This window comes from Sus scrofa, chromosome 9, assembly GCF_000003025.6.
Source record: "Sus scrofa isolate TJ Tabasco breed Duroc chromosome 9, Sscrofa11.1, whole genome shotgun sequence".
NCBI classification, from domain to species: Eukaryota; Metazoa; Chordata; class Mammalia; order Artiodactyla; family Suidae; genus Sus; species Sus scrofa.
In genome coordinates this window covers 50,459,048-50,485,221 of record NC_010451.4, presented here as the reverse complement: position 1 = coordinate 50,485,221, position 26,174 = coordinate 50,459,048, and the positions used below count along the sequence as shown (strand labels likewise).

The window sequence follows — 26,174 nt, the reverse complement described above, 5'->3', positions numbered from 1 at the left end:
CATCAGCAAATCCTTCAAAATAGGTCTGGTTCTACCTTTCAAATATATTCAGAAACTAACTACTTACTGCTGTTTCTACTGCTACCCTCCTGGTCCAAACCACCATCACCTCAAAATGATCTAAATTATTCAGCAGCCTCTGAGCCAGTCTGCCCTCACTCCCCATCAGTCTGTCCTCAACCCAGGAGCCAGAGTCATGTTAAGATGTTAAGTCAGAGCTCATCAATTATCTATCCAAAGCCTTCTTCCCAGGCTTCTCATCCACTCTTGAGGAAAAGCACATCTCCACGCCCGGCCCAGAGGCTCTCAGAATCCAGCCCCACCTCCCTCTTCCCACCTGCCCTTTGCTACCTAGCCCTCGGCCCAGGAGGCGCTTCCCACGGGCACCCCTCTCAGCTTCCTCCCTCACCTCCTCAGAGCCCTACTTAGATGTCAGCTCCAGCCCTCCTCACCCTCCCAAAGCCTCGCTCACCCCATCGTGTTGACGTCATCATCAGGGGGCACGTAGTCCTCGTCGTCACTGGTCAGGCCCAGCTCGTTCCCATAGCACTGGTGAACAAAGTGCCAGAGCTCCTTGGGGCACAGGGGCTGCGGGGGACAACAGAGCAGCTCTGACCCTTCCTTCCTGGGGACCCTACCCTCCACAGAGGCTCTGAGGTGAGCTGGATGCCACTGACGGCAGGAGAAGCTGGACCAAGAGGGCAGCAGCGCCTCGGTGGCACCCCATGCCCAATTCCCTCCTCTCCGGATCTCAGCAAGATGCCCCTCTTCTGTCCACGAATATAGCTTTTAGCAAAGCCAGGAACCTGGCCTGTTCTTTCAGCTCAGGTTTGCAGAGTGGGACCAAGGGGCCTCTGAGGATGGGAATTGCCCACCTCTTGCCCCTGTGGATGAGGCCCAGCATCGAGAGCATAAATCGCTACTGCTCTGGGGCCTGAGCCATCACAGAACGTCTGGCTTGGACCCAGGATGAGCGCCAGAGTCCCCTCAGCCAGCCTCCCCTGCATGGCAGAAACTCCTTGTACTAACAGCAGCCACGCAGGTCCTGATGGATCAGGTCCAAGAATGAGGTGTGACCTCAAAGGTGGTCCATTCCACAGTTGGGCAGTTCGTGTGCTTGGAAAGAAACCTACATTCTCACAGTTTAAGGGCCTCAAAGATCAGCCACTGCATCCAACCCTCTCTTTTCTACCTGAATGCTTCCTTCTTTATTCTTTTTTTTATTTTTTAAAGTTTTATTGAAGTACAGTTGATTTACAATGTTGTGATAATTATCTGCTGTACAAAGTGATTCAGTTCTTCCTTCTTTATTTTTTTCAGTTCTTCCTCTATTTGATTTCATTTTTTGATTTTTATTTTATGATTTTTATTTTTTCCATTATAGTTGATTTACAGTGTCTGGTCAAGTTCTACTCCTTCTTTATTTTAAATTACAATCAGGTTGCCTACAATTCCACGTGTTAGTTCCAGTTTTTCTCATTTCACCAGGTGTCTACATGTCCTCCTCAGAAGCAATGTCCTAAGAAAAGTTAGCTCTCGTGAGGCTCAGAGTTTCAGGAAAGAGGCAACAGAATGTCAAAGAAGGAAGATTGGAGGTGACGCTCATGGATGAGCCTCGGGTTGGGAGGAGAGGAGATGGTAGGAGGGTTAAGATGTGAAAAGAAGCGTTAAGAAAGACAGAAGCAGGAGTTCCCACTGTGGCACAGTGGTTAATGAATCTGACTAGGAACCATGAGGTTGCGGGTTCAATCCCTGGCTTCGCTCAGTGGGTTAAGGATCCGGCGTTGCCATGAGCTGTGGTGTAGGTTGCAGACACAGCTTGGGTCCCGTGTTGCTGTGGCTGTGGTGTAGGCTGGCGGCTATAGCTCTGATTAGACCCCTAACCTGAGAACCTCCATGCCACAGGAGCAGCCCTAGAAAAGGCAAAAAGACCAAAAAAAGAAAAAATTAAAAAATAAAATAAATACATAAATAAAAAGACAGACAGAAGCAGTCAATTTTTAAGAAAAAAAAAATCAAACTTAAAGAATATTCCCACCAATAGAGTGGATAGGGAATTTGAGCATGCTCTGATAGAGCATTCTCTGACCCCATCCTTTGGGTGTTTTTCTGTTTGTTTTTGGCCACACCTGTGCTTGCAGAAGTTCCTAGGCCAGGGCTTGAACCCAAGCCACAGCAGTGACCCAAGTTGCTGCAGTGACAATGCAGAATCCTTAACCTGCTGTGTCACAAGCAGGTGAACTGTGAACTCCCTGGCTCCATCCTTTGAAGTTATGGTTTAAGAAGCAGGCAGCTAGCAGGGTTCCATGAGCCAGATTCCTCCTCCTGCTCAGGAGAACTGCCTGGATCAGCATGGCCAGGGCTCTCTCTGAGCTTGCAGGGTCAGAGGTGGCAGCTTTCGTGATGCCCTCCCAGTGCCAGCAGGAGGCACCTTCTTCTCCTGTACCTGGATCTCCTCCCTCCCGCCTCTGTACACCATCCACCCTGCCTGGGACACCTGTGCCTCTCTGCCAAACTCCGTCCTCACAATCCACCTTCTCCACGCAGCCTTCCCTGACCATCTGGCTCCGCTTGTCTGACCACAGCCAGGCCAAGCACAATCAGCAGATCCTGTTCCTCAGGCTGAATTCTCAGTCACTTGGTGAGGGTTATGGTGGACCATCTGGAGGACCCTCTGTCTTATTTAGAAAGGACAGTGATTGGAGCTGAAAATGCAAACCTGCCATGGCAACTCAAACACATCATCATGTTACCGTCATCCATGGCTAATAAAAGGAGAAGCTCTCCGTCACTTATGTTACCAGGATTTGTACCAGGGCTACAGACTTTCAGGTCAGAAGAAATTCTTTTTTTTTTTTTTTGTCTTTTTTTTTTGTCTTTTTTTTTTGTTGTTGCTATTTTTTCCCGCGGCATATGGAGGTTCCCAGGCTAGGGGTCTAATCGGAGCTGTAGCCACCGGGCTACGCCAGAGCCACAGCAACGCGGGATCCGAGCCACGTCTGCAACCTACACCACAGCTCACGGCAACGCCGGATCGTTTAACCCACTGAGCAAGGGCAGGGACCGAACCCGCAACCTCATGGTTCCTAGTCGGATTCGTTAACCACTGCGCCACGACGGGAACTCCAGAAGAAATTCTAAATAACAAACCTGTTCAATCTTCTTCAGATAGTAATAAGTGTGGGCTAGAATCAATATCTATTTAAATGTATGCAGGTCATGTATATAATTATGAAATGTGATATAATTATGTGGCATTCATTTGTTCCTAGGTCTCTTCTGGCTGGGAGGCTGTTTCTCAACAGCCCCAGCAAGTGCGTGAAAGTTCTCTGCCGGCTGCAGCCACAGCATCTCCTTCATCCCTGTCTCTTCACAGTGCCCTTCAAACGCTCCAGCAGTCAACTGGTGGCTGATGAACTCGGTTTTCCTTTTTTCTCTATTTCTGATGCTCTGGCATCGTAGGCCTTGCTGACTGGGGAGGGCCTGCCCTTTGTAGAGTTAGCTAATTCCTAGACATAGGAAATCCTCTGCCTGGGAGCCCGTCTTCCCTATGTTACCAGCTCATGTGGAGCCCATACTCCCAACCACCTCCTATCTCCAGCCCTTACACTCCAGGCCAATGCCAATACTCTCTCACACTAACTACCCCAAGGACAGTCTCTTTGGAGACATTCTCTCTACTCTGAAGCCTGATGAAATATTCAAATGAGCCAGTCCTATACCTGCTTGGCCAGCTCACTCTGCTTCATCCATTCCTTCCCCTGAAAACCGTGAAGAAGGCTCTTGCCCCCGCTTTCCCCTTGCTCTCTGTGCCTCCTGGCTGAGCTGGTGCTTCCCCGTGTGGCCCTGCACAGCAGGCTGGGCCTCTGCTTCTCGGGATCTTGAGTATAACAGCGTCTTTCTGCACAACAGTCATTTCTGTGTCTGCGTGTCCTGCTATACCTGACTAAAACAAACCCCAGTACGTTTTAAACCAGTGGGGCTGCAGTGCCTGAAGGGAACAGGACTTTACTGCAGGCAGCAGTGAAGCTGGATGTGCTACTGCCAGCACCTGGGTCACCAGGGGTGAGAAGAAGACGTGACTCACCGTGAGTCGGGGGACTTCCAGAACCAGGAGGAAGCATGGGCTTCCGCAGCGGGCCAAGGTCACAGGAAGAGGAATCACTCCAATGGGCCCACTCCCAAGGGGAAAGAACATTCTAGGCAGGTTTGCACCCTGCGGTTGAAGGAGCTGATGAGCAGCACTCACCTTTTCCAGGAGGGCATTCTGCCAGAGGCGGAACATCATCATATACGTCCTATCCCGGGCCCCAAAGGACGTGAAAAAGTGCTAGATTGAAAGAGAAAATGGCAAGAAATGTCTGTTAAGACTTAAGAATAGATGAATGGAGATGTGGTGCTCCTTCCTTCAAAAAAAAGAAAAGCTTCTGGTTCTCCCCTCAAATACTGCTGACTCTCAGTCATCCGTGCTCACAGCACAGGTGCACTGAAAGGAGCAGCATCCTGGGGCCCAAGTCCTGGGGCCTCTGAGTCCCCACAATATTACCCACACCTGCCTCCGTGCTTCTCTTTCTGGTTTGAAATTTTCACCTCCATAAAAAACGTCCTTCACTGACATTCAGGGAATGGGTAAGTGGGAGCTGGGAACAGCCCAAGGGCAAAGGAAGGCAAACCCCCTAACGCACTCAGCCTTCGATTCATTAATTCGACGAACACTTGAATATTAGCATGTGTGAGGCCTCTCCTACAGGTTTTGGGCACACGAGCAAACAAAACAGAAAGAGACCCCTGCTTTTAGGGAGCTTACACAGAGCCATCAGTCTTCAGGCTCTGGGTAAAGGTCAAAAATCACAATGTTTTTTCTGCAGCACATTTTATCAACCACATTTCCCGCACCCCGACAGGTATGGACAGCCCATTCCTGTGACTCCTCATCCTTCTTGATGAGCTATGTTGATCATAACGAGGCAACGTACATTCGTATAGTGCTTAACAATTTATTAGTGTTTTCAAGTGTGTGAGGTCATTTCAAGACTATTAAACAGGTACTGTGGGCTCCATTTTTCACACAAGAAAACTGAGGCTCAGAGAGGTCGCATAACGTACCTGTAGCCAGAGGACTCAAACTCAGGTGTTCTGGCTCTAAATCCATGTTCTGCCACTCCACCCTCACCCCTGCTCAGACGCCAGGCACCCTGCCTACCATGGAGGTGGGCCCTGCAATCTATGACACCTTACACCTGCCACCCAATCCCTCGGCCTCCGTGTTGATGGGATGGGAGGGCAGCAATCCAGGAGGAGGATGCAGGGACTTGGGGTGGAGAAAGTCCAGGATCAGACTCCACTTACCTTTTCTGAGTCAGTGCAAACTTGGATGGCATTGGGAATGAGGCGAGCTGTTTTTTCTTTCGTCATGGAGCAGATGTCTTTCAAACGAACGGTCAGCTGACGTCCACACGGAAGCAGAGAATGGGTAACAAGCGAGAAGAGGCATTGATAGTCAGGCACAGAGTGTTCACAGTGCATCATCAGTTCAGATGGAGGAAATCAGATCACAGGCTATGTACTTCTAAAGGGACCTCCTCAGAGATCACCCTAAGCCCCTTATTTCAGAGGCCACGCAGCATGGTGGGGACTGAGCCTCGCTGAGAGCCAAAAGGTCTCTCTCAATTTCTTTTTGGCCGTGCCTGTGGCATGTGGAAGTTTCGCGGCCAAGGATCGAACCCATGCCACAGAGATAACGCCAGATCCTTGACCTGTTATGCCACCAAGGAACTCCCTGAGGGTCTCCTGATTCTTGGTCCAGGGAGTTTTCTTTCTCATTTCTACACAGCATGATCAATGTGCAGGGGTCCCATCATGACTTGGCTACTTACAGAACACTGGCATGGGATGGGACCTTATGGTCATCTGGTCACTGTATTCTATAAGTTTAGGAAACAGAGGCAAGCAAAGAATGAAGGACTGGCCTAAAATCACATAGCTGGGAGTTTTCATTGTGGTACAGTGGAAATGAATCCAACTAGTATCCATGAGGATGCAGGTTTGATCCCTGGCCTCGCTCAGTGGGTTGGGGAGCCGGCATTGCTGTGAGCTGTGGTGTAGGTCAAGATGTGTCACGGATCCTGTGTTGCTGTGGCTGTGGTGTAGGCTAGCAGTTGTAGCTCTGATTCAATCCCTAGCTGGGAACTTCCATATGCTGTGGATGCAGCCCTAAAAAGCAAAAAACAAAAAATAAAATCACACAGCTTAATTGGGTGCAGATCCCAAAAGATGTACAAGCCAGTTCTTCTGAGTCCCAAGGCCAATCACTGCCCTGGTTATTCTACTATTCTGCCTTGTGTGGAATACTCCTGCCAAATTTTTACCTGCATTTGCCAAAAGCAGATGCTCTTAACACTCTCTTCCACACCCAAGAAGGAGAGAGGGGAAGGCAGGGTAGAGGGGACCTGTGCTTCCAGACTAATGCTTTCGTGTGTTATTCAAAGGCTTGGGTAGAGCATGAAACCAACCAAAGGAAAAAAATAGAGGCAGCTTCCTCAGCCATAGCCAAGTGGCCAGTCCCAGAGAGCAAGCCCAGGTCTTTACCAGAGTTTCCCAGCGGAAGATGTTGCTGTAGAAGCAGATCCAATTTTCAGAGAGGTAGAGTCGGCCCTGAAGAAGAATGTCTCTTTGGAGTGCACATGAGTAATCTGTGGTAGGACGGGGGACAGAGCTCAGGGACAGCGAGCATTCTCAGCAAACCGCTACGGATCAGGCGTGCGTGCCTCCCACCAGCCCAGGGCAGCCCAACCGCCCACCACTGACTAGGTGTGTGAGACACGTGAACTAGTGGCCAAGGGAGTCCCTAGCATCTCCTGACAGGGAACATGAAGGATGTGAAGTTCACTGCTGCCTAGAGGCAGAGGAATGCATGAGGCAGAGGTAGGAAGACCAACAGAATTCAACGAATGCCCCACCCCCTTCGTTATCTCCCCAGCCCCTTCCCCACTGGGCCGTGTGCAGAGACCAGAGTGACAGCGACTCCTCACAGGCTGGGCTCTCTGGAGGCCACCACGCCGAGCCCCGACTGTCGGAGCTCTGCACATCCTCACTCCTCGGGGAACCTCTAGTCAGAAGCGGCCTGCATGCCGTCCCCAGAACTCCCAGACCGCCCTTCTACCCCCACCCCATGTTACCCCACTCACCAACGATCAGGCGCTCTGAGTCTGGAAGCTGTTTAAAGAGCTTTCGGAAGTCTTCATTTCTCTGCTTGTAAGTGGGGCTTAACACCTGCATGACAATGGCCAGGGTTAGCGGGATGTTCCCAGGTTCCATGGGTCGGGGAGGAAGGTTCAGGAGGAGCAAAGCTGAGGCTCTGTTGTGCCAGAGACCCCAGGAGGCCAGGTTAGGCAAAGGGGTCTGGGGATGGAGAAGCATCATGGATAGAATTTGATGCTGCAAAAGGCTTTGTATCCAGGGTCCATCAGTGAGAAAACATCAAACATGCTAAGCAGGGCTCACGTGACATCCCAAGTGGAGAAAGAAAGGAGGGACAGCTCCAGGGGCTTCCTGGGGCCCACCACGTCTGCCACTGCTCTTCTGCCTTCTGTCAGCAGGAAGTACCACCTTGACAGTGAGGCCCGAGGGGACTCCCCAGCCTACCAGCAGGACCCTGGATATGATGGTGCCCGCTGCACCCCTCCAAAGATGCTACCATCATGAGTAACATAGCACTAAGCTGTGTCTGAAATTCATGACTAGGGACAAAAAAATCATAAAACATAAGATAGTATATGTCAACTATATCTCCATAAAACTGGCAGGAAGGGGGCACCTTTACAAAGATATAAAAAAACCCCATAAAACTAACACTAAAAGAAGCACATAAGTAGAAAATTTTAAAGCATACCTGGCGACTAGAGGCACCCAACCTTGATTCCCACACCTTCCTTTACAAGACTATCTCATTCATCCTGTAAGTCAGCGATGAGGAAACTAAGCCCAAAGAGAAGTCCCTGCCCAAGGTCCCCGGCGGGTCAGTGGCAGACCTCCCAATCGATCCCACCTCTGTGCTCACCTCCTGCCACCACCTGTGCTGCCAGATGCCCCTGCACCCACTGAGCTTTTGGGTGCCTCAGTGCAAACTCATACCCAAACACTACTTTAGTGAATCCTTCTCAGAAAATCCATACACCAGTTGCACGGACAGGAATTCTGCTCTTTCCAAGCTTACGATCGTGTGTCCGTGGATGAAAAGCACCCAAAGATGGGTATCACAACCCAGGGAAGGCCAGGTATCGTGACACAGACATCTATCTGCACGCCATCCAGGTGATCTTGTCGAACTACCTATGCCAGGAGCGCACACAGGTAGACAGATGGGTCTGGTCATTTACACTTTCTCACCCGCTTCCCCGGGGAACCCACTGGCATATAGCTGTGGTGACAATGGAATGAACTTTGGACTGTTCGTTCTTCTGCAAAGCTAAATGGCTGCAGCCTGGCCACGCTGGCGAGGGCACTGACTACCTAAGCTGGGTGACAATATGTGCTAAAGTGGACAGGAGTATTTCAGGAAGTGCAAGGAGAGAAAAAGAGCAGGACTTCAGTTTGGGGAGCTTTGCCAGAAGAGAGAGAGAGAAGAGAGTGCTTTTAACTGCTTTGTCCATAGTTAATTTGTTTTTTGTTTTTTTTTTTTTGTTTTTTAGGGCCACACCCACAGCATATGGAAGTTTCCAGGCCAGGGGTCGAATCGGAGCTACAACTGCTGGCCTACGCCACAGCACAGCAACGCCAGATCCAAGCTGAGTCTGCGACCTACACCAGCTACACCAGCTGCGACCTACAGCTCATGGCAATGCCAGATCCTTAGCCCACTGAGCGAGGCCAGGGATCAAACCCGCAACCTCATGGATGCTAGTCAGATTCGTTTCCACTGAGTCTCGATGGGAACTCCCACAATTAATTTTTTTCTTAAAAAAAACTGTATCAGTCAAGTTGGTCTTTGTATTTACAAAGTTCCAGTATCCGCCTGAGAACCAGCCTACCAGGTGGCCCCAAGGCCCCTTCAGTTGAAACTGCACATCAGGCATCCAATCACCTGAAGCCTGAAAGTCCTTCCATTGCTAACGTTCTCTGTGTAGCACCCTGTCACCCTTGCTTCTCTCGTATCCAATGGAGAGAAGATGACATGACTGAGATGGAGATGAGGGGAGTCTGGCCATAATCTCCAACCAGAGGGAAATGGAGGGAGCCGCCCCTCTCCTGTCCTCGGAACAAAGCCGTGGCTGTGGGGAGAGGAGGGCAAACCCAGCCCTGACCTCGGAAGTCGGCCAGTTCTGCCAGGGCTGGCTGGGGCATAGGAACTCCTTAACCCAGGCTTACACACAAATGCCCTGATTCTAGCAGGCTGCTAGCGTGGACGGCAGGCCAGGCTCGCCTCCTGGAGTCTAAAGTACAGAGATACGTGAGTCGGCCCCGTGTATCTGCACATGGGAGACGGTGACTCTCTCCCTTGTGCCCTCATGCTCTTAAAGGGACCTCCTCCACAGGTGAGGCACGGCTCACCTATTTTCATTTTAAATGGTCAAAGAATTCTCGTTGAAGGATTGACAAATCTGGGGCCCTCAGATGTCAGGGCCAAGTGGGGAATGACAGGGGTGCAGCAGAACAGTCACACGGGCACAGAGAAATGAGGTCGCACACTCACGGCTGGGATTTCCTCAGATCCGGGCCAGTAACAGAGCTCCGTACCAGCAGGTACATCCGCAAGCTTCCTTAGGTACCACTGCAAAGGCTGGCTGTCCTGCTCCAGCAGGAGGCTCCAGAGGACCCCGGATTCCGTCAAAGATTCCATTTTGCTCCCCACAGCTCCACCTCCCACTGGAACCCGGCTCCTCAGACTCCGGTACTTCCCTACTGTCCGCACAGGATGCAAACAGATGGGCTTGCCTGGGCTGAACGCAGATGAGCGGCCTTTGCCTGCTTGGCAGAGGGTCTTAGGTGACCCTTGCTGGCCTCCTTTTCTCCCCTTGAGCTGGGTCCCCAGCATGAAACCTCACATGTGGGAGGGTGTGCTCAGCATCATACTTGGGACAGGCTGGCCGGCCAGTCTCCCACGGCCTGGTCTGTTCATTCCACTCAGCTCCCACTGTGGCTGGTCTTCGGACTGCGGGTGACCCAGAGGGGATGTAAGAAGCCCCTCCTCCCGGTCGGTGGGGACAGCCACTCCAAGAGGCCAGCTGCAGCCGGGACGCCGACAGCAGGGCAGGTGCACGGGGCCGGGTGAGGGTCCTGAGCGGCAGGCCCTGGTGGGCAAGGAGAGCTGCCCGGGAAGAGGATGACCCCACAGCCAGGTCCAGAAGTCCGTCCCGCCAGTTACTCACACACAGCACAGGGGCTCAAAGTTGGTCCGAAACTCCAGGGAGGACGAATGTCCACCTCCCCGGCTTGGTCTGCCCTGTGTCGTAAGGCAGCCCGTTCAAGTGCAGTCGCTCCTCTGGGCGGGTGCTGGTCGCTATGACTCACGGTCCTCACCCGGGCACAGCAGCCACCGCTGGCTGTGGCACCCGGGCCTGCTCCCACCCCCACTCCTCCACACGCCCCTTTCCTCCCAGCCCGTGCTCCTCGCACTGACCAGCAAACAACTCCTTTGTTAGAGTCGCCCGTGGCAGGAGGGAGGGGGAGGCAGGGCGGGTGGGCGGGCAGGGCCAGAGCCCTACACATGCTTCAAGTTACAGGATCTGGGTGATGGTACTGGTCAACGTCCTCCAGTAACCCCCAGCCTAGCCTGGCCTCTTCGGCAGATGTTTCCTGCAATGGAAAGTCGCTGGCCAGGGCTCTGAGTGGGGGAAGGGAGGCGAGGAGGTGCCAGGGGCACTGCTGTTATGATGAAATCTGAAATCTGAGACTCGAACAGCCAGGGACTTCTTGGAGACACACTCTCCCCTCACTGACCCATCCATCCACCAACTTCCCTACGGCAGCAGCAGCAGACCTGAAGTTTCAACGCATCCCATTTCAACTGTGCCGGGGGGAGAAGTCGAGGTCAGTAGCTCCAGTGTCTGTCTAAGGCATCTCCCTCCTTCCCAGGGACCCTGCACGGACTCCAGCACTAGCAGGAGGGGAATCAAGGCCAAGAGGATTCCCAGGCGGCTGCTCAGACCTCAAGGGCCAAGTAACCATGCTAGGAGCAGAGAATCTGGCCCAGGTCAAAAGGAGACAGACAGAGGGCCGGGAAGCTGAGATCCCTGGGAAAGGGATGGGAACCAGGCCAACTGGGGCAAGGAGGGCTCCAGACAGAGAAGCTGGAGCCAGAGGTCAGGCAGCACTGCGGCAAATATTGGATTCCCAGGAAAAGTCAGACCTTTGAGAGAAAGAGGGCACCTCCCTTGCCCTCCTCAGCTATGCCCACGTTGCCAGGAGGGTCTCAAGGCTGCACGTGATGAAGAACACTGCCTCTGTCTTAGGAATCTCAACTATTTGATGCAGTTAACACTCAACTTTCCCATACGGAAAAACGATCTAACAAATGTATTAAAAATGTAGATTCTTGGGAGTTCCCATTGTGGCTCAGTGGGTTAAGCTTCTAACTAGTATCCATGAGGATTTGGGTTCAGTCCCTGGCCTCGACCAGCAGGTTAAGGCTCCAGCATTGCCGTGAGCTGCAGTGTAGGTCACAGACATGGCTTGGATCTGGCTGTACTGTAGGCCAGCAGCTGCAACTCTTGATTCGACCCCTAGCCTGGGAATTTCCATATGCCGCAGATGCACACACACAAAAAAAGTGGATTCTTGACTCCCAAACCCAAAGATTCTGATTCAGAGGGACCGGAGGTCTCCTAGTTAAATAGGATTGGAAGAAGTAGAGGAAGGGTCTGAACCTCTCAGTCCACACACCTCGTGCCTCTAGCTACTATATCACATGGGGTGATTACTCATCAGGCTCCTGTCTTCTCCAGGAAAGACCTACATGTTTTTGTTTTGTCTTTTTAGGGCAACATCCATGGCATATGAAGGTTCCCAGGCTAGGGGTCGAATCGGAGCTGCAGCTGCTGGCCTACACCACAGCCATAGGAACGTGGGATCTGAGCCACATCTGTGACCTACACCACAGCTCACAGCATCACCAGATCCTTAACCCACTGAGCAAGGCCAGGGATCAAACCTGCGTCCTCATCGATGCTAGTCAGATTCCTTTCCGCTGAGCCACAATGGAAACTCCAGGAAGGACCTATATGTTAAACAGCTTTCTATCTTCTTTCCACGGTGTGTTTCAAATATCAGCTACTCAAAAACTATTTGCCAAATAAACGCATTCCTTCTCTACTTCTGATACCGCCCCATTTACATGGTATCTTGTGTGTACACCTCCACACACATCCCCAGTTCTATAGGACTGGCCCCTCGGGGCTCAGTCCCTCCCCACACTCTCCAGACCACATATCCCAGCTTCTCTCCACCCCACATGTATCAGCCCTATGAGCAGCGGTGTGTAGGGGAACCCAGCAATTCCATCTTCCAGCATGGCTGGAATGCCGCTCTCCCAGGCTACATGAGACCCCACAATCTAGGCCATTCTAGGGCCCATGAGGGCTGAATCCTTATAGTAATTCCCCGGAAACACCTGAGTGCAGTTGCGCTGGAGGAGACGATGACTGTTTCAGCTCCAAGGGGGGTAAGGCAGGGCCAGGACACACCCAGAAAGATAAGCCCTAGGAGACAGCCCCACAGCCTCCGTCTTCGTCTCTTCCGCCCCCTCACAGGGTAGCAGGCAGCTTCCGGCCTGGGAGGGAATTGGCCCTGGGCTAAACATTAACCCCAAGGCAAACACTGGGAGCTGGGGCCAAATGGTACCCCCTCCTAGGGTAGAGCAGTGGGAGGGAGAAGGCGGAGGAGCCCAACAGATGGAATTTGGTGGAGCACTGGCCTCATCTAGGAAGAAGCCAATTAAGACCCTCAAAGGCAACCCTGGGCTTTCAACCAAATCCAGGTAGGGAGGAGCCAGTTGTGGGAGGCAGGCAGTGGAGCTGGGGGACGGGGCAGGGGGCTGACAGAGCAAAGGAAGGAGAGGGGGGTGGGGAAGGTCTAACAGAGAAAGACAGAGAGGAGCGGGACTGGAAGTGGCCTCACCTGGAGACGAGACGCCCGAGAGAAAGTCAAGATGGTTGGGGCGGGGGTACAGGGTCGATGGGGAAATAACAGAGGGGAGATGGACCGAGGCAGAGGGAGCAATCAGCCCTCAGAAAAGAAACAGTGGGCTGCCGAGATCGCAGGGCTCTGGCCGCGCCTGGCTCCTCTATCTCTCATTCATCTGCCATGGGAAGCCCTGACCTCTGGGCCCCACATGGCAGCTGGCCCACCGCTGCTGTCCAGGCTAGCGGCAGCATCTATTTCTAGCCTCTGCTTTGTGCTCAGATGCCAGTCCTTACGTGTGGGGCTGAGGGAGAGGACATTAGAAGTGAAAGGATGGGAGAAGAATGGGGGAAGAGAGAACGAGTAAAACCTGCTAGAGTCAGGGAGAGAGAGGAAGCCAGAAAGGAGAGGCAAATGGAGCTGGAGAAAAGAAGACGGGGGGGGAGTCGTCGAGAAAAGGGGAGGGAGGGGTTCAAGGAAAGGAAACGTGATATGGAACAGAAAAGTCTGAGGAAAGAGGAAAGAAACGAGGACTAGAGAGGAAGAGGGCAGAGGTGGGCAACAAGGCTGAGGAGCTGCAGGTGCAAGCCTGCTCGTTTTAACTGTCTCGCGGGTCTGCAGACGCTGCTTCCTGTTCCCCGCGGAGGGGAGGGAGATGTGTCAGGGGAAGGATGCTGGGGGCCCCACCCACTCCCAGGAAAGCACCCCTTCACCCCCTCAGTCCCCTCCAGCATAGAAGGAGCTCCGCTTTCCCCCAGGATGTCAGCTCAAAGCTGTGGGAGGCCCCCGGCCCAGGTGAAGACCACAGTGGGTCCGAGGGGGATGGCTGGGGGCTGAGGTCTGGCTTCTCCCCTACACAGGCCTCCTCAGCCCCCAAGTCCCCTCCCATGAGCACAGCCCACCAACCTCTCTGCCGTATTTGTGCCCAGGAAGGCTAGGGCTGGGGTCCGTCGATCCATGGGGCCCACCCAGGGATAGGCAGGGCCCCCGAGCGGCAGGAGGTCAGGAGCCACAGGGCTGACTGACACGTCCTTGACTTTGGGGAACTGCTGAGCCATGTGGGAAAACACCCCGCCCCCACAGTGATTCTTTTTTTGGTCTTATTGTCTCTTTAGGACCGAACCCGCAGCATATGGAATTCGCAGGCGAGGGGTCGAGTCAGAGCTGTAGCCACCGGCCTACTCCACAGCCATAGCAACACAGGATCCGAGCCGCATCTGCGACCTACACCACAGCTCATGGCAACCCCGCGTATCTTTAACCCACTGAGCGAGGCCAGGGATCGAACCTGCATCCTCATGGATGCTAGTCGGGTTGGTTGCCCGCTGAGCTACAACGGAAGCTCCCCCCAGAGTGATTCTGACCCAAGCTCCTCCGTTAACCCCAAGAGTCTCCTCTCCTGCCTCTCAGCCATTTCTCCAAGCCCGTGCAAACTGCAGCAGGGCCTGGTGTTAGAGGAGCGGGAAAGGTGCAACCACGTGACCACCAGGGTCAAGCACAGGAGCAGCAGGCTCAGGGAAGAGGGACAGTGGCCTGAGACCAGGCCACGGCTACCAACTGCCCGTTGACCCTCTGTGCAGCCCCGGGCAGAGCGTGATGGGGCAGCTGAGGGACCGACTGCCAGCTGCTCTCCAGGGGAAAAGTTCCAAACCCTGCGGGCCCCCCCTTGGCAGAACGGCTCACCCCACCATTGACTTCTGGGCATGGGCAGTAGGCTGGTGCTCCCTGGACGACCCCAGGCTGCACCCTCACAGACCCCAGAGCAGTGGATGTGTTCTAGGCACGTGCCCTCGGGATGACCAGGGTGACCCTGGGGCAGAACTCAAATTCCATTACGTGATACAGCCTCTCTACTAACGGGAAAGTTCTCTGACTGCTTTTTCCCCAAAATGTCTTGGTTAAGGGAGGAAAAGCATCAGCACTATGCCCGTCCCGGAGTTCTGTCTGGATGTGGGATGCCTGCCCGGATGGTCCCCTCTGCCAGGGCCGAGGAGCCTTTCCAGGAGGTGGGGGAGGGGGTGGAGGGGGGTAAGACAGCCCATCCCTGATTGGGCTCCAGGAATCAAACCCTCCCTCGCTAGCTGTCCTGCCCTGCTATGGAAGATAAACCACTGCGTCTGGTCACTGAGGGAGGGGTCTGGTCAGGGGAAGAGCCCACCTTTCTAGGCCCCCCATTTGCTGGAGCTCACGGGGAAGCCAGGCTGCACCGCCCACGTCTCCATTCCCTGACCACGCTCACCCCCACCCACTTCCGCCGTGCCCAACAAGAAGAGAAAAGAGATACTTACATTATACCAACTCTGGCTTTTCTGAAAGAACAAAGTAAAAGAGAAGCCATGTTAGTCAGGGGAAAGGTGGAGGGAATGGCCAGAGTATTCCTGCTCCCCGGGGAAGGTGACACAGACAGCGGAGGGCGGGCAGGGAGGAGGAATCCCCAGGCAGCTGAAGGCTTCCCATGTTGCTGCTCAGGGGCGGGGTCCTCCTTTCTCAAGACAGCTCCCGAAAGGAGGCCCGGGGAGCGGTCCGTGCTGGAAGCCCCACCGCGGCTGGGGTGGCAGGCAGCGGCAGCACCAGCTAGAGCTCAGCTGGAAGGGAGTCGGACCCCATCACAAGGTTCTGATGGGGTAAGGGATGCACTGCAGGCATCCGGGACCCAGCCCCCCACAGGCCCTGATCAGAAGCTAAGTACCACAGGGACCAACACAGCGTCCACTCCAAGCCAGCCCCTCTGACAGGCAGGGTGGGAGCCTCTGGCATCGAGGAACACAGGGACCGCCTCAGGAACGTCCCTCCCCCTGTTCTCAGCCACTGAGCAAATTCCTCCCTCTGTGCCACTGGCTGAGCGCCTAAGTGATAACGGTAAGGGAGTGGTTTGGTGGTGTGTGTGGGGGGGTCCGTTTTGGGAGGAATGTTGAAGCACGGAGTTGCAAAAGGTCCTTCTTGACTCTGTGGGCCTATAATTCAACATCGACAAAGCCCGTGTCCGTCCCAACTCCAGAAGTCAGGTGCCCTCCGTTCCCAGCCCTGGGCAAAGGTCACTTATCTTCAAAGTAACTCAAAGTGTTTTAGGGAAAGAGGAGGGAGGGCTAAGATTGCGCCTGGTCTTCGATCTCTATGGCCAGGGGTCCTTTATACTCATCCTACTTGGAAGACAGAGAGATAGGTGGATACAGACAGAGACAGACAGACGGGGACACACACACACACACACACCTGCCTAGGCCCCATCCCTTGAGATGCTGATCACAGGTTTAGATCGGGTAGACTGGGGCTGGGGTATTCAGTTTTAAAAAGCTTGCCAGTGGTGTGATTCTGGAGGACAGTCACAGGGCAGAGGGAAGCTTTGCCAGAAGAGCCATATCTTATACTACACACACACCTCGTTTTATTGTGCTTTTTTACAAATTGAAGTCCTGTGGCCCTCCTGCATTTAGCAAGCCCATCGACACCATTTTCTCAACAGCATCATCATCATCATCATTATTATTATTATTATTATTTTCTTTTTAGGGCTGCACCTGTGGCATGTGGAAGTTCCCAGGCTAGGGGTCGAATCAGAGCTGCAGTTTCGGTCTCCGCCACAACCACGGCAATGCGGGATCCAAGCCACACCTGAGAACTACACCATAGCTTGAGGCAATGCCAGATCCTTAACCCACTGAGAGAGGCCAGGGATTGAACCCACATTTTCATGGAAACTAGTCAGATTTTTAACCCCCTGGGCCACAATGAGAATTCCCCCAAGAGCATTATTTTTTTAGTTAATATTGTAAATTTTATTTTTCACTTAATTTAATCAAATGTACATGTCTTGGATATAATGCTATTATATACCCAACAGACTACAGTATAGTGTAAACATAACTTCTATATGCACTGAGAAATCAGAAAATCCACGTGCCTTGCTTCACTTTGGTGTCTGCTTTATTGCGGCAGTCTGGAACCCAACGGTAAGGTCTCCGAGGCATGGCTGTGTACAGAGGTGTGGATCCTGGGCACAATGGCACATGGCACCTTTACCCTGTCTAGCTGGTCTTAAGGGGGCCCCGACTCATATGGGCAGAAGGAGGCAGCCACTGTCTAAGGATGTCTGCTGTGCGTGCCTGGCGGGGCAGGGGCGGAGGGCGAGTGTAACTGGTCATGTGATTTCCCCCCTTGCCAGCTCTAGGCTCTCCCATCCCGCCAGAACTCGCAGAGACCTTCCCCTTCATCCTGAAGAGGAAACGGGTCTGCAGATACAGGACAGGCACGGGTGGCTCTGCCTCTGAGTGGTTGTTTCAGCCTCACACTCTAGCTCACTGCCCCAGGGCAGATGGCAAGGCAGGTTCTCAGGCCTCCTCTGCAAGATGTTCTCTTTGGTCATTTTTTTTTTTTTTTTTTTTTTTGTCTTTTTTTCTTTTCTAGGGCCGCTTCCTGTGGCATATGGAGGTTCCCAGGCTAGGGGTCTAATCAGAGCTGTAGCCCCAGCTGATGCCACAGTCACAGCAACTCCAGATTCGAGCCTTGTCTGTGACCTACGCCACAGCTCACAGCAACGCCGGATCCTTAACCCACTGAGCGAGGCCAGGGTTTGAACCTGAAACCTCATGGTTCCTAGTCGGATTCGTTAACCACTGAGCTACGATGGGAATTCCCTGGCCCCAGCTCTTTACATCACTGTCTTGGCCTTCATGTGGGACCCTGGGAGGGAAGGGGGGCAGCAGGAACTTGGGCTGGGCAGGGGGACCCAAGATCCTTCAGAGACCCTCCTGCCAGGCTCTCGCTCCTCCCTCAGGTAACTAGAAGGAGATTTTCTATTGTCATGTACTGCGCATGGATGGATGGCCCATCTGGATCTGTTTGCAACAAAGAGCTTCAGAGAGACAAAGAGCCTGAACCAGGGAACTGGGACCTGTCTCAGGTGGCTGTGTGATACTTGTGTGTGTGTTACTTGCTCACCTAAAGGGGGGATAAAAATACGTGTTCACAAGCACTGCAATGTGAGACACACACGGAGCAAGGACTTTTGTCTCATCCCTCAGCCTGAGACCCTGGCCCAGACCAGCTCTCTGTGGACGGCCCATCATCCATCACTACAGAGGGTATGCACCCCTCAGCCAAGCCCACGGCAGCCCCTGGGAACAGCTACGTGGGCCTGAGTCCTCTCAGAGGCAGGTTGGATCTCCATGGCTCCGCTTTCCAAGACTGAGTCCTGAAGGAGCTGCCGGACCGGGAGGGCCCTGCTCATGTGGAAGGGGGGCTGGGGCAGGGGCGCTGTGGCCCCGAGGGTGGGAGTGGGCATCCACAGGCACTCGCACTCGGAGGCTGCGGCCCTTGCAGGTTCTCAAAATAGTCCTCCTGTGCAGCGACGGCCAGGGGCAAGGAAAGAAGAGAACGCGGGAGTGGGGTAAGGGCTTTCTGATAGGTGCTAAGGGGGTCTGGCAGAAAGGAACGGAGGGAGTCGGGAACACAGAGCGCTGGGAACGGGCCGAGCCAAGCAGGTTTCTATGCTCCTTCGAGAGGTCGGAGGAGTAAGCACTTCAGGGACTCCAAGGCCCCTGGAAACAGCCAAGTTCCTCGTGTCTCCCCAGTGCGAAGGCCCAGGAGTCTGGAAGATGGGGTAGGGGAGAGAGGGGGACGGAGGAGCACTACAGTTAGGGGGAAAAAACAATTTCTTACTTTGATCAGTTTAAGTCTGTCATACTGGAAAGGAAACCACAAGAATTAGGATTGAAAAACAAGGGGGACCTTAAAGGGGAAGAGGTGCCCCAGAGTCACAGAGCCAGGTGACACCACACAACAAGGGCTGGGAGGCACAATGCCGCGAGGCTAAGGCAGCACCCCGTCCGTTCAGGAGCCGGTGGAGCAGGAAACAGCCACCGGCTCCCTCTTGCGGCCACAAGCCAGCACTACAGAGCGGAAGCTGGGCAGTGGCACACACTAAGGGGTCCTGAAGTAGAAAGAGGCTTGACGTCTAGCCCTGGGCTCTGGGCAGGGCTGCCCTAGCAAGGGTCAGCCTCAGCAGTAGTTACAGAGTCACAGGAGCAGGGACTTCCCTGGCCACCTAGTCCAACCCCAATGTATTTTTTTTTTAAGCTGTTTAGTGCCACATCTGCAGCATGTAGAGGTTCCCAGGCAAGGGGTCGAATCGGAGCCACAGCAAGGAGGGATCCAAGTTGCATCGGGGATGTACACAACAGCTCACGGCAATGCTGGATCCCCACAAGCTGAGTGAGGCCAAGGATTGGACCTGCATCCTCATGGATACTAGTAGGGTTCATTTCTGCTGGGCCACAACGGGAACTCCCCAACGTATTAAACATGAGGAAATGGCGTGCAGAGGAGGGAAGACAGATACTGAGAGTGAGGCCTGGCTCTAGGCAGAAGCTTCAGCCTGCCTAAAACATATGAGGTCATCTCCTCTACTAGGTGTACAGGACACAGGGAACGAGGTGGCTATGAGGTCGCCTCCTCTATGAGGTGCACGGGACACAGGGAACAAGGTGGCCTGGCTGTGCAAACAGTGACAATAGCTCTGGCTATCAGACCCCTCACTGTGGATACAACTGGTCAACCTGAGAAACTGCCCCCCCATTGGAGGGGGGGTGCTGTCCCCACCACAAGAGCACCCCTGCCTCCTCCCTTCACCTCACCCCTGCAGCTTTCCCTCACTCTCTGACCTGGGTAGAACTTGATTCCCACACTGGTCCTCAAGTGCCCACTCTGGAGTCTGTGTCCCACCCACACTCTTCCCAGGCCGACCACGCTGCCCCTCCAATCCCACGTGGAGTTCCAGCCTGGCTCCACACCCACTCTCCTGCCTCTGAGTTCATGGAGCATTCCAAGTACTCCCATGGGACTAAGGGTCCAGTATGGTTTGTGGATAACCTGGGCACAAAGAATCTGTGCTTCTAGGAGTTCCCGTCGTGGCTCAATGGTTAACGAATCTGACCAGCCTCCATGAGGACACAGGTTCGATCCCTGGCCTTGCTTAGTGGGTTAAGGATCCGGTGTTGCTGTGAGCTGTGGTGCAGGTCACAGACGCAGCTTGTATCCCACATTGCTGTGGCTGTGGTGTAGGCCAGTGGCTACAGCTCTGATTGGACCCCTAGCCTGGGAACCTCCATATGCCGCGGGTACGGGCCTAAAAGGAAATAGAAAAAAAAAAGAATTGGTGCTTCTCATCTCCCTTCCTCAATTGTGGGCTGCCTGGGGTGGGAGCCTGGTCCTCATATTTATTTATTTTTTTTTTTTTTGTCTTTTGTCTTTTGTTGTTGTTGTTGTTATTGTTGCTATTTCTTGGGCCGCTCCCGCGGCATATGGAGGTTCCCAGGCTAGGGGTTGAATCGGAGCTGTAGCCACCGGCCTACGCCAGAGCCACAGCAACGCGGGATCCGAGCCGCGTCTGCAACCTCCACCACAGCTCACGGCAACGCCGGATCGTTAACCTACTGAGCAAGGGCAGGGACCGAACCCGCAACCTCATGGTTCCTAGTCGGATTCGTTAACCACTGCGCCACGACGGGAACTCCTCATATATATTTCTTAAAGAAGATCCACCCTTTAGGGCTTTTTAGAAGTCCTTGTTACTGGATGCTCCCCTCCACCCACACCTGACCACAAAAGGCGCCCTGTAAGGAGTGAGTGGTAACCATAACTGAGTACTGCCCGGCTCACTGAGGGCCTTGCTAGGCATCAAGGCAAGAGGGTGAGGAAGCTCAGAGTCTGACTTTGGGATGGAGAAGAGCGCAAACCCTGTGGGCAGAGGCAGAGAAAAGCAACAACTAGATGCCCTTGTCCAGCAGCATCTGCCCTCTTCCCAGCCAGAGGTGTGAGAGGCTCAGGAGGGGCTGTGAGAAGTCATTTTCTAGCCCATCCCAGATGTGCCTGCACCTGAACCCACAGGGAACTCCCAGGGGCTTCCTCAGGGCAGGGAGGACTCATCCTCCCCTGCCCGCAACTAGCACTGGTCTTTTAAAGCCCCCCGCAGAGCTAAGATGAGCTTTTAGCCTGAAAGTCACAGACTGCAGGAGTAGCCCTGTAACCTCTTGTTCATCCCTCAGGAGCGAGAACAACTGTTTAGCCTCTTCCTCCTCAAAACACTTACAAAGGCTTGAGACTATGAGGAAGTCACCCCTGGGCTCTCTTGTCTTCAGGCTATGAACCCCTTTCCCCATGGCTGTTATTTCCTGAGCCCTGCCATAATGAAACCCTTACTATTTACCTGGGTAGGCTCTCGCACTGGCTCCCTGACCTGATCACACCTGCGCAGGGGGGAGGCGAAGGCTACTATCAATGTCCACTGACCCTCCTCCGCCTCCCCCACCCAGTGCTGGCACCACCCCCTCTGGGAGAAAGTTCCGCTCTGATCTCCACCCAGGATCCTAGGAACACCAGGAGCCCCAGGCTGGACGGCAGTGGAAGCAGTGAGGGGCACAGCTCTTAGCGGACAAGCGGAGGGAAGGGCGGGGCCAGGTGGAGCTCCTGGGGTCATTCTACTGCACGGGGAACTCGTGTAAGGGACTCGTGACCCTCATTCCACTCGCTTGGGGACTTGGCAATCCCCCACCAGAGCAGGTATAAGGGGGTATCAGGACCTGTAGCCTGACCGAATCGGGGCCTCCCTTCCCCAAAGGAAAGCAGCGAAGCCCTGGCAGGACTCTGCTTCTAGACAGCACCGTGAAAGGAGGGAACAGATACCCAGCCCGAGGCAGTGTTTGGGGCGCAGGCAGAGACGTGGGGGTGGGGGCGGGTCTGTTCTCCGACTTCAGGTGTAGCGGGAAAGGTCCCTCTGTGGCAGGGGCAGTGGGGCAGGCCCTTCTGGGAAAGGGACCAAGCAAGACACATGGGCCAAAACGGGTGGGGGCAGAGGGAGGGGTGCAGAGCACTACAGACAATTCGACACCGGAGGGGAGACCAAAGACAGAGACAAAAGATGGCTTACTTTTGAGAGGCGCTTGTGAGACTAAGACCATGCATGCAAAGAAGGTATTTGGGAGATGGTGGGGAAGAAGAGGAAGAACAAGAAATCAAAAGACGAATTCAGTTGGGACACCAGCTCCCAAGCCTCCCATGGCCCCCCCCCACTCCCCGGGGCCTGTGAGCTGGGCAGGAAAGAGCAGCTTTTTGAAGGCAAAGACATCTCCTGCTTCCCAAAGGACTACGGGAGGAAGAAAAAAAAAAACCTCTGGGGAGCCATAAGAAGCCCGGCCCCCCTGGGGCTGATTTTATGCCCTTCTTTAGGCAAAGGCCAGGTGCTCAGTGGTAATGCTGACACACCTGGGAGGGATGGAGAGACCTGTCACCATCCTCTTGGCCAGATGAGTACCAAGTGGTTAGTACCAAGGTAAGGCAGGGTGACAGCCAGGGCAGAGGGTCCAAACAGCATTCTGCAACCTTCCCTGAGGACTCTCCTCCTGGTCCAGCAGTTGCCCCTAGTGATGTTCCACCCGGGATTTGATACGAGGAGTAGAGCTACAGAGGTGACCCCTGCTGACCCCCAGATCATTCGTCCTCCAAATCTCAAAGCATGTGAGGCTCCTTGGGCCCCGAAGAGAGACAACGATCACTGTGGAATCACTTAGGCAGCCCCCCGGGCCCTCTCTGAGAGCTCAGCTGAAAAGATAACATTTAACTAGGGTCTCCTCTGCCGCCTACCCTCACCTCGCTGAGCAAAGACTATCCCTGGGACACGAGGGCTGGTCAACTGTCAGGTCCCCCGATGGAAGGGTCCCCTACCTCACCCCGCCCCCAGCTAACACGCAAGGAGAGTGCCTGGGGGTCTGGCTCACCTTGGAATTTTTGCCACCACTACGGCCAGACTGTGAGGAGCAGCTGCGCTGCACACCCTGCTCCGGTGTGGACGGGGACTTGTCCGAGGAGTGATCTGAGCCCTTCTCCACCATGGTGTCTCCGTCCGGGTTCTGCGGGGTTGGCGAGCGAGACCGCTTCCGGAGGATGGGGGAGCAGGCCGGCGTGCTGCGGTTTGAGTTACTGGCAGTGCTGCAGGGGCAGATGGAGAGAGGGGGTGGGGGGGAGGGGAGGGGGAGGAGAGATGAGCAGTCAGTGACTGAAGGCCAAAAGCAGGTCCCAAGGAGCCAGCTCAGGGAGCCAGGGTTAGGGGCTGGGGAGAAATAGGGAGCAAAAGGGCCCAGCTATGGCCTTATTGCACCGTAATACAGCTGCTGGCCAGGAGAGGGCAGTGGTGCCCACGTGAAATGGAAATAGCAATAGGACCGGGTAAGTAGGGCAACTCGACATTTAGAGAGAGATCCATCCATCCATCCAACCAACCATCCACCTGTCCATCCATCAGATATTGTTAGGAAACCCCCCTCCCCATTATATGCCAAGAACTGTTTAGGAAAAACAGAATTTAGGAGCTGACAGACTCATTCAAGATCTTATCACTTCTATCTGCACATTTTATGCATGCTGCAAAATCCAGTCTCTACATTTTGTTTTGCAGCTATTTACCCATTAAAAATAACAAAATAGGAGTTCCCGTCGTGGCGCAGTGGTTAAGGAATCCGACTAGGAACCATGAGGTTGCAGGTTTGATCCCTGCTCTTGCTCAGTGGGTTAAAGATCTGGCATTGCCGTGAGCTGCGGCTCGGATCCTGTGTTGCTGTTGCTGTGGCTCTGGCGTAGGCCGGGGGCTACAGCTCCGATTCGACCCCTAGCCTGGGAACCTCCATATGCTGCAGGAGCGGCCCAAGAAATGGCAAAAAGACAAAAAAACAAACAAACAAACAAAAAAAAAACCCACTTTCCAAATCATTCACATACATATTATTAACTGGGTCCTTAAATATTATTAACCGGGTCATACCAAGGGAATAATGACAAGTGCCGTAATTCCTACCTTTAAAATGAAGACCAATGCATAGCAAAGAGAACTAAACAAACATCCTCTGATCAGAGGGCTTAGAAACAAAATCTGAGGCTTCTGACTTGTAGCTCACCCACACCATTCTATTTCCCTATAAGCCCCGCTGTTCCCGCTCCCCTTCCCCAGGGCAAACACGAGCACTGCCTAAGTTCTCACATGCCACATTGCCCTCCCCCAAATTCATTTCCTGTGTATCACACAGTACCAAATCCCTTTTCCCCAAGGCTTATCAACTTCGTAAATATTTAGCCTGTGTTCTCAAAGGAATCGAAGAGGTGAAGAAAGGAAGAAGAGAGGAAAATGAAAAGCAGTTAGGTCCTAACAGGTTTGCTTTGCTCTGGGAGAACGGAGGAGGAAGGAAAGAGATGGGAGAAGGAAAGGTTCCTTAGGAAAGAGATGGCAAATGGGAAGGAGAGCATGTGTGAGACCAGAAAGCCAAAGAAGCACAAGGAGGGGTGACGTGAAAAGTCCAGGAGCCTCTCACGCACTCGCCGCCAGAGAGCAGAGTTGGGCTCTGGGCGCCTCCAATCTGAGGCCATCAGGCCCCAGCTTCATCGCAAGACTTCCTTAACCGAGTGGAGGGCAGGGTGGGGAACGCTGCCATTTGCATGAAGATCCAGCCGCAATCCAGATGTTCCGCTGGACCCATTTGCAATGAAAACCATGCCCGTTTCAGCAGCACCTTCTGCCTGGGAATCCTTGGCAGAGAGAAAAGGAGGGAAGCCCAAAGACTCAAACCAGCAAGTTCAAGTGCAGGAGGGGGGCAGTCATGGGGCGAGGGCAGGGCTCTGACTCTTGGAAGGAAACTGATGGAGAGAAGAAGCAAGAGACCAGAGAAAAGGAAGACAAGTGTGACCAGAGGATGTGTGGAGACACAGAAGGTCTGAGGTTTTGCTTCATCCTAAAATAGAATTTGAATTTAGAAACTCAAATTATAATACCAACAACACCTGTGACGTAGAAAAAGCGGCTCTTTGAATTCTTACCCTACTCCCAACATCCAACATCCTTATCCTGTGTCTTCAAAACTCATCCGCTACTACAAACCCTGTAGAAAGGAACTTATGTTCTTCCTCATCGGCTGGAAAAGCCCATTCTTAGAATGGGGGCAAGCAGATCCCGGGACCGGTCCTGTTGAGGCAGGGGCGGGGGGGGGTCCTCAGGACTCCAAAGAGCTGACTCAGGCCCTCCCCTCTTGGGGGGCAGCCCCCTTTCTCTTGAGCCAATTTCAACCCATGGCCAAGGTCTCCAGAGCTGATTAACTCTTCCAGGATTACTGTGCGGAAACAACAGCCAGGAACTCTGCCCCAACCTTAACCAGTTTGCAACAAGCAGTACTAGAGTGTGGATGATGTCAAGCACACACCCATCTCAGACACATGAACCCACAGCTAGGCTCTGGGCTCTTCCTGAGACAAGGGACATCCTTGCACATGGTGACTCCAGACCCAGGAATAGAAGGGTGGTCCCTTCATCCCTCCTTGGCCTCTGAATCCCTGCTGAGGAAGTGATTCCATCAAGGAGTGGGCAAAAATTCCAACCTGGAAGAAACACACTCCAACTGTCCAAAACCACATGACCTCAGGCAGTCACAGTTGACCTGTCCCTGAGATGTCCTCCTTGCTTAGAGACCCCCATCAGCTGACCCTCCGTAGGCCATCCAAGGATACCGCAAACTCTATTTTCAACACATCAGTCAATGAACAACTTATACTGTCATTTGCCACCTTAGTCTCTGCTTATGAGGCTGTGAATCATCTGTGTTGCTCTTGAAAATCTCTCCCACTTTCCATGATGTCATAACACCTCTCTCTCCTATTCCTCTTCCTGGGTCAGCAACTGGCTCCTCTCTTCCTCTTCAGCCTGAAATTTCATCCTTCTCCAAAGGTGGGTCCTTTACTACCTGAGTCATTCCTTTTCCATTTTCTTTTCTGACTTTTTTTTTTGCTTTTTCTTTTTTTTTTTCTTTTTAGGGCTGCAGCTGCAGCATATGGAGGTTCCCAGGCTAGAGGTCGAATTGGAGCTACAGCTGCCGGCCACAGCCACAGCCACAGCCACAGCAACGCAGGATCTGAGCCACGTCTGTGACCTACACCACAGCTCATGGCAATGCCAGATCCTTAACGCACTGAGCGAGGCCAGGGATCCAAGCCCACAACCTCACGGTTACTATTTGTTTCCACTGCAC

General features: G+C 53.5%; 1 protein-coding gene across 12 annotated transcripts in view; it reads right to left on the bottom strand.

The window, feature by feature from the left end:
• Positions 1-26,174, bottom strand: part of GRAMD1B (GRAM domain containing 1B) — a 248,309-nt gene that overhangs the window by 22,107 nt on the left and 200,028 nt on the right. For 7 of the 12 annotated variants that reach the window (XM_021063027.1, XM_021063035.1, XM_021063036.1 and 4 more), the window contains 8 exons: positions 22,887-23,097; positions 22,040-22,060; positions 15,405-15,425; positions 7,188-7,272; positions 6,589-6,692; positions 5,350-5,445; positions 4,250-4,330; positions 473-588 (listed from right to left, as the gene is read on the bottom strand). In XM_021063027.1, coding sequence (XP_020918686.1) covers positions 473-588; positions 4,250-4,330; positions 5,350-5,445; positions 6,589-6,692; positions 7,188-7,272; positions 15,405-15,425; positions 22,040-22,060; positions 22,887-23,097 — 735 coding nt within the window. Of the gene's footprint in view, positions 1-472; positions 589-4,249; positions 4,331-5,349; positions 5,446-6,588; positions 6,693-7,187; positions 7,273-9,691; positions 10,624-15,404; positions 15,426-22,039; positions 22,061-22,886; positions 23,098-26,174 lie in introns of those variants that run through there. The other 5 variants (XM_021063032.1, XM_021063037.1, XM_021063029.1 and 2 more) reach the window with 2 other exon arrangements.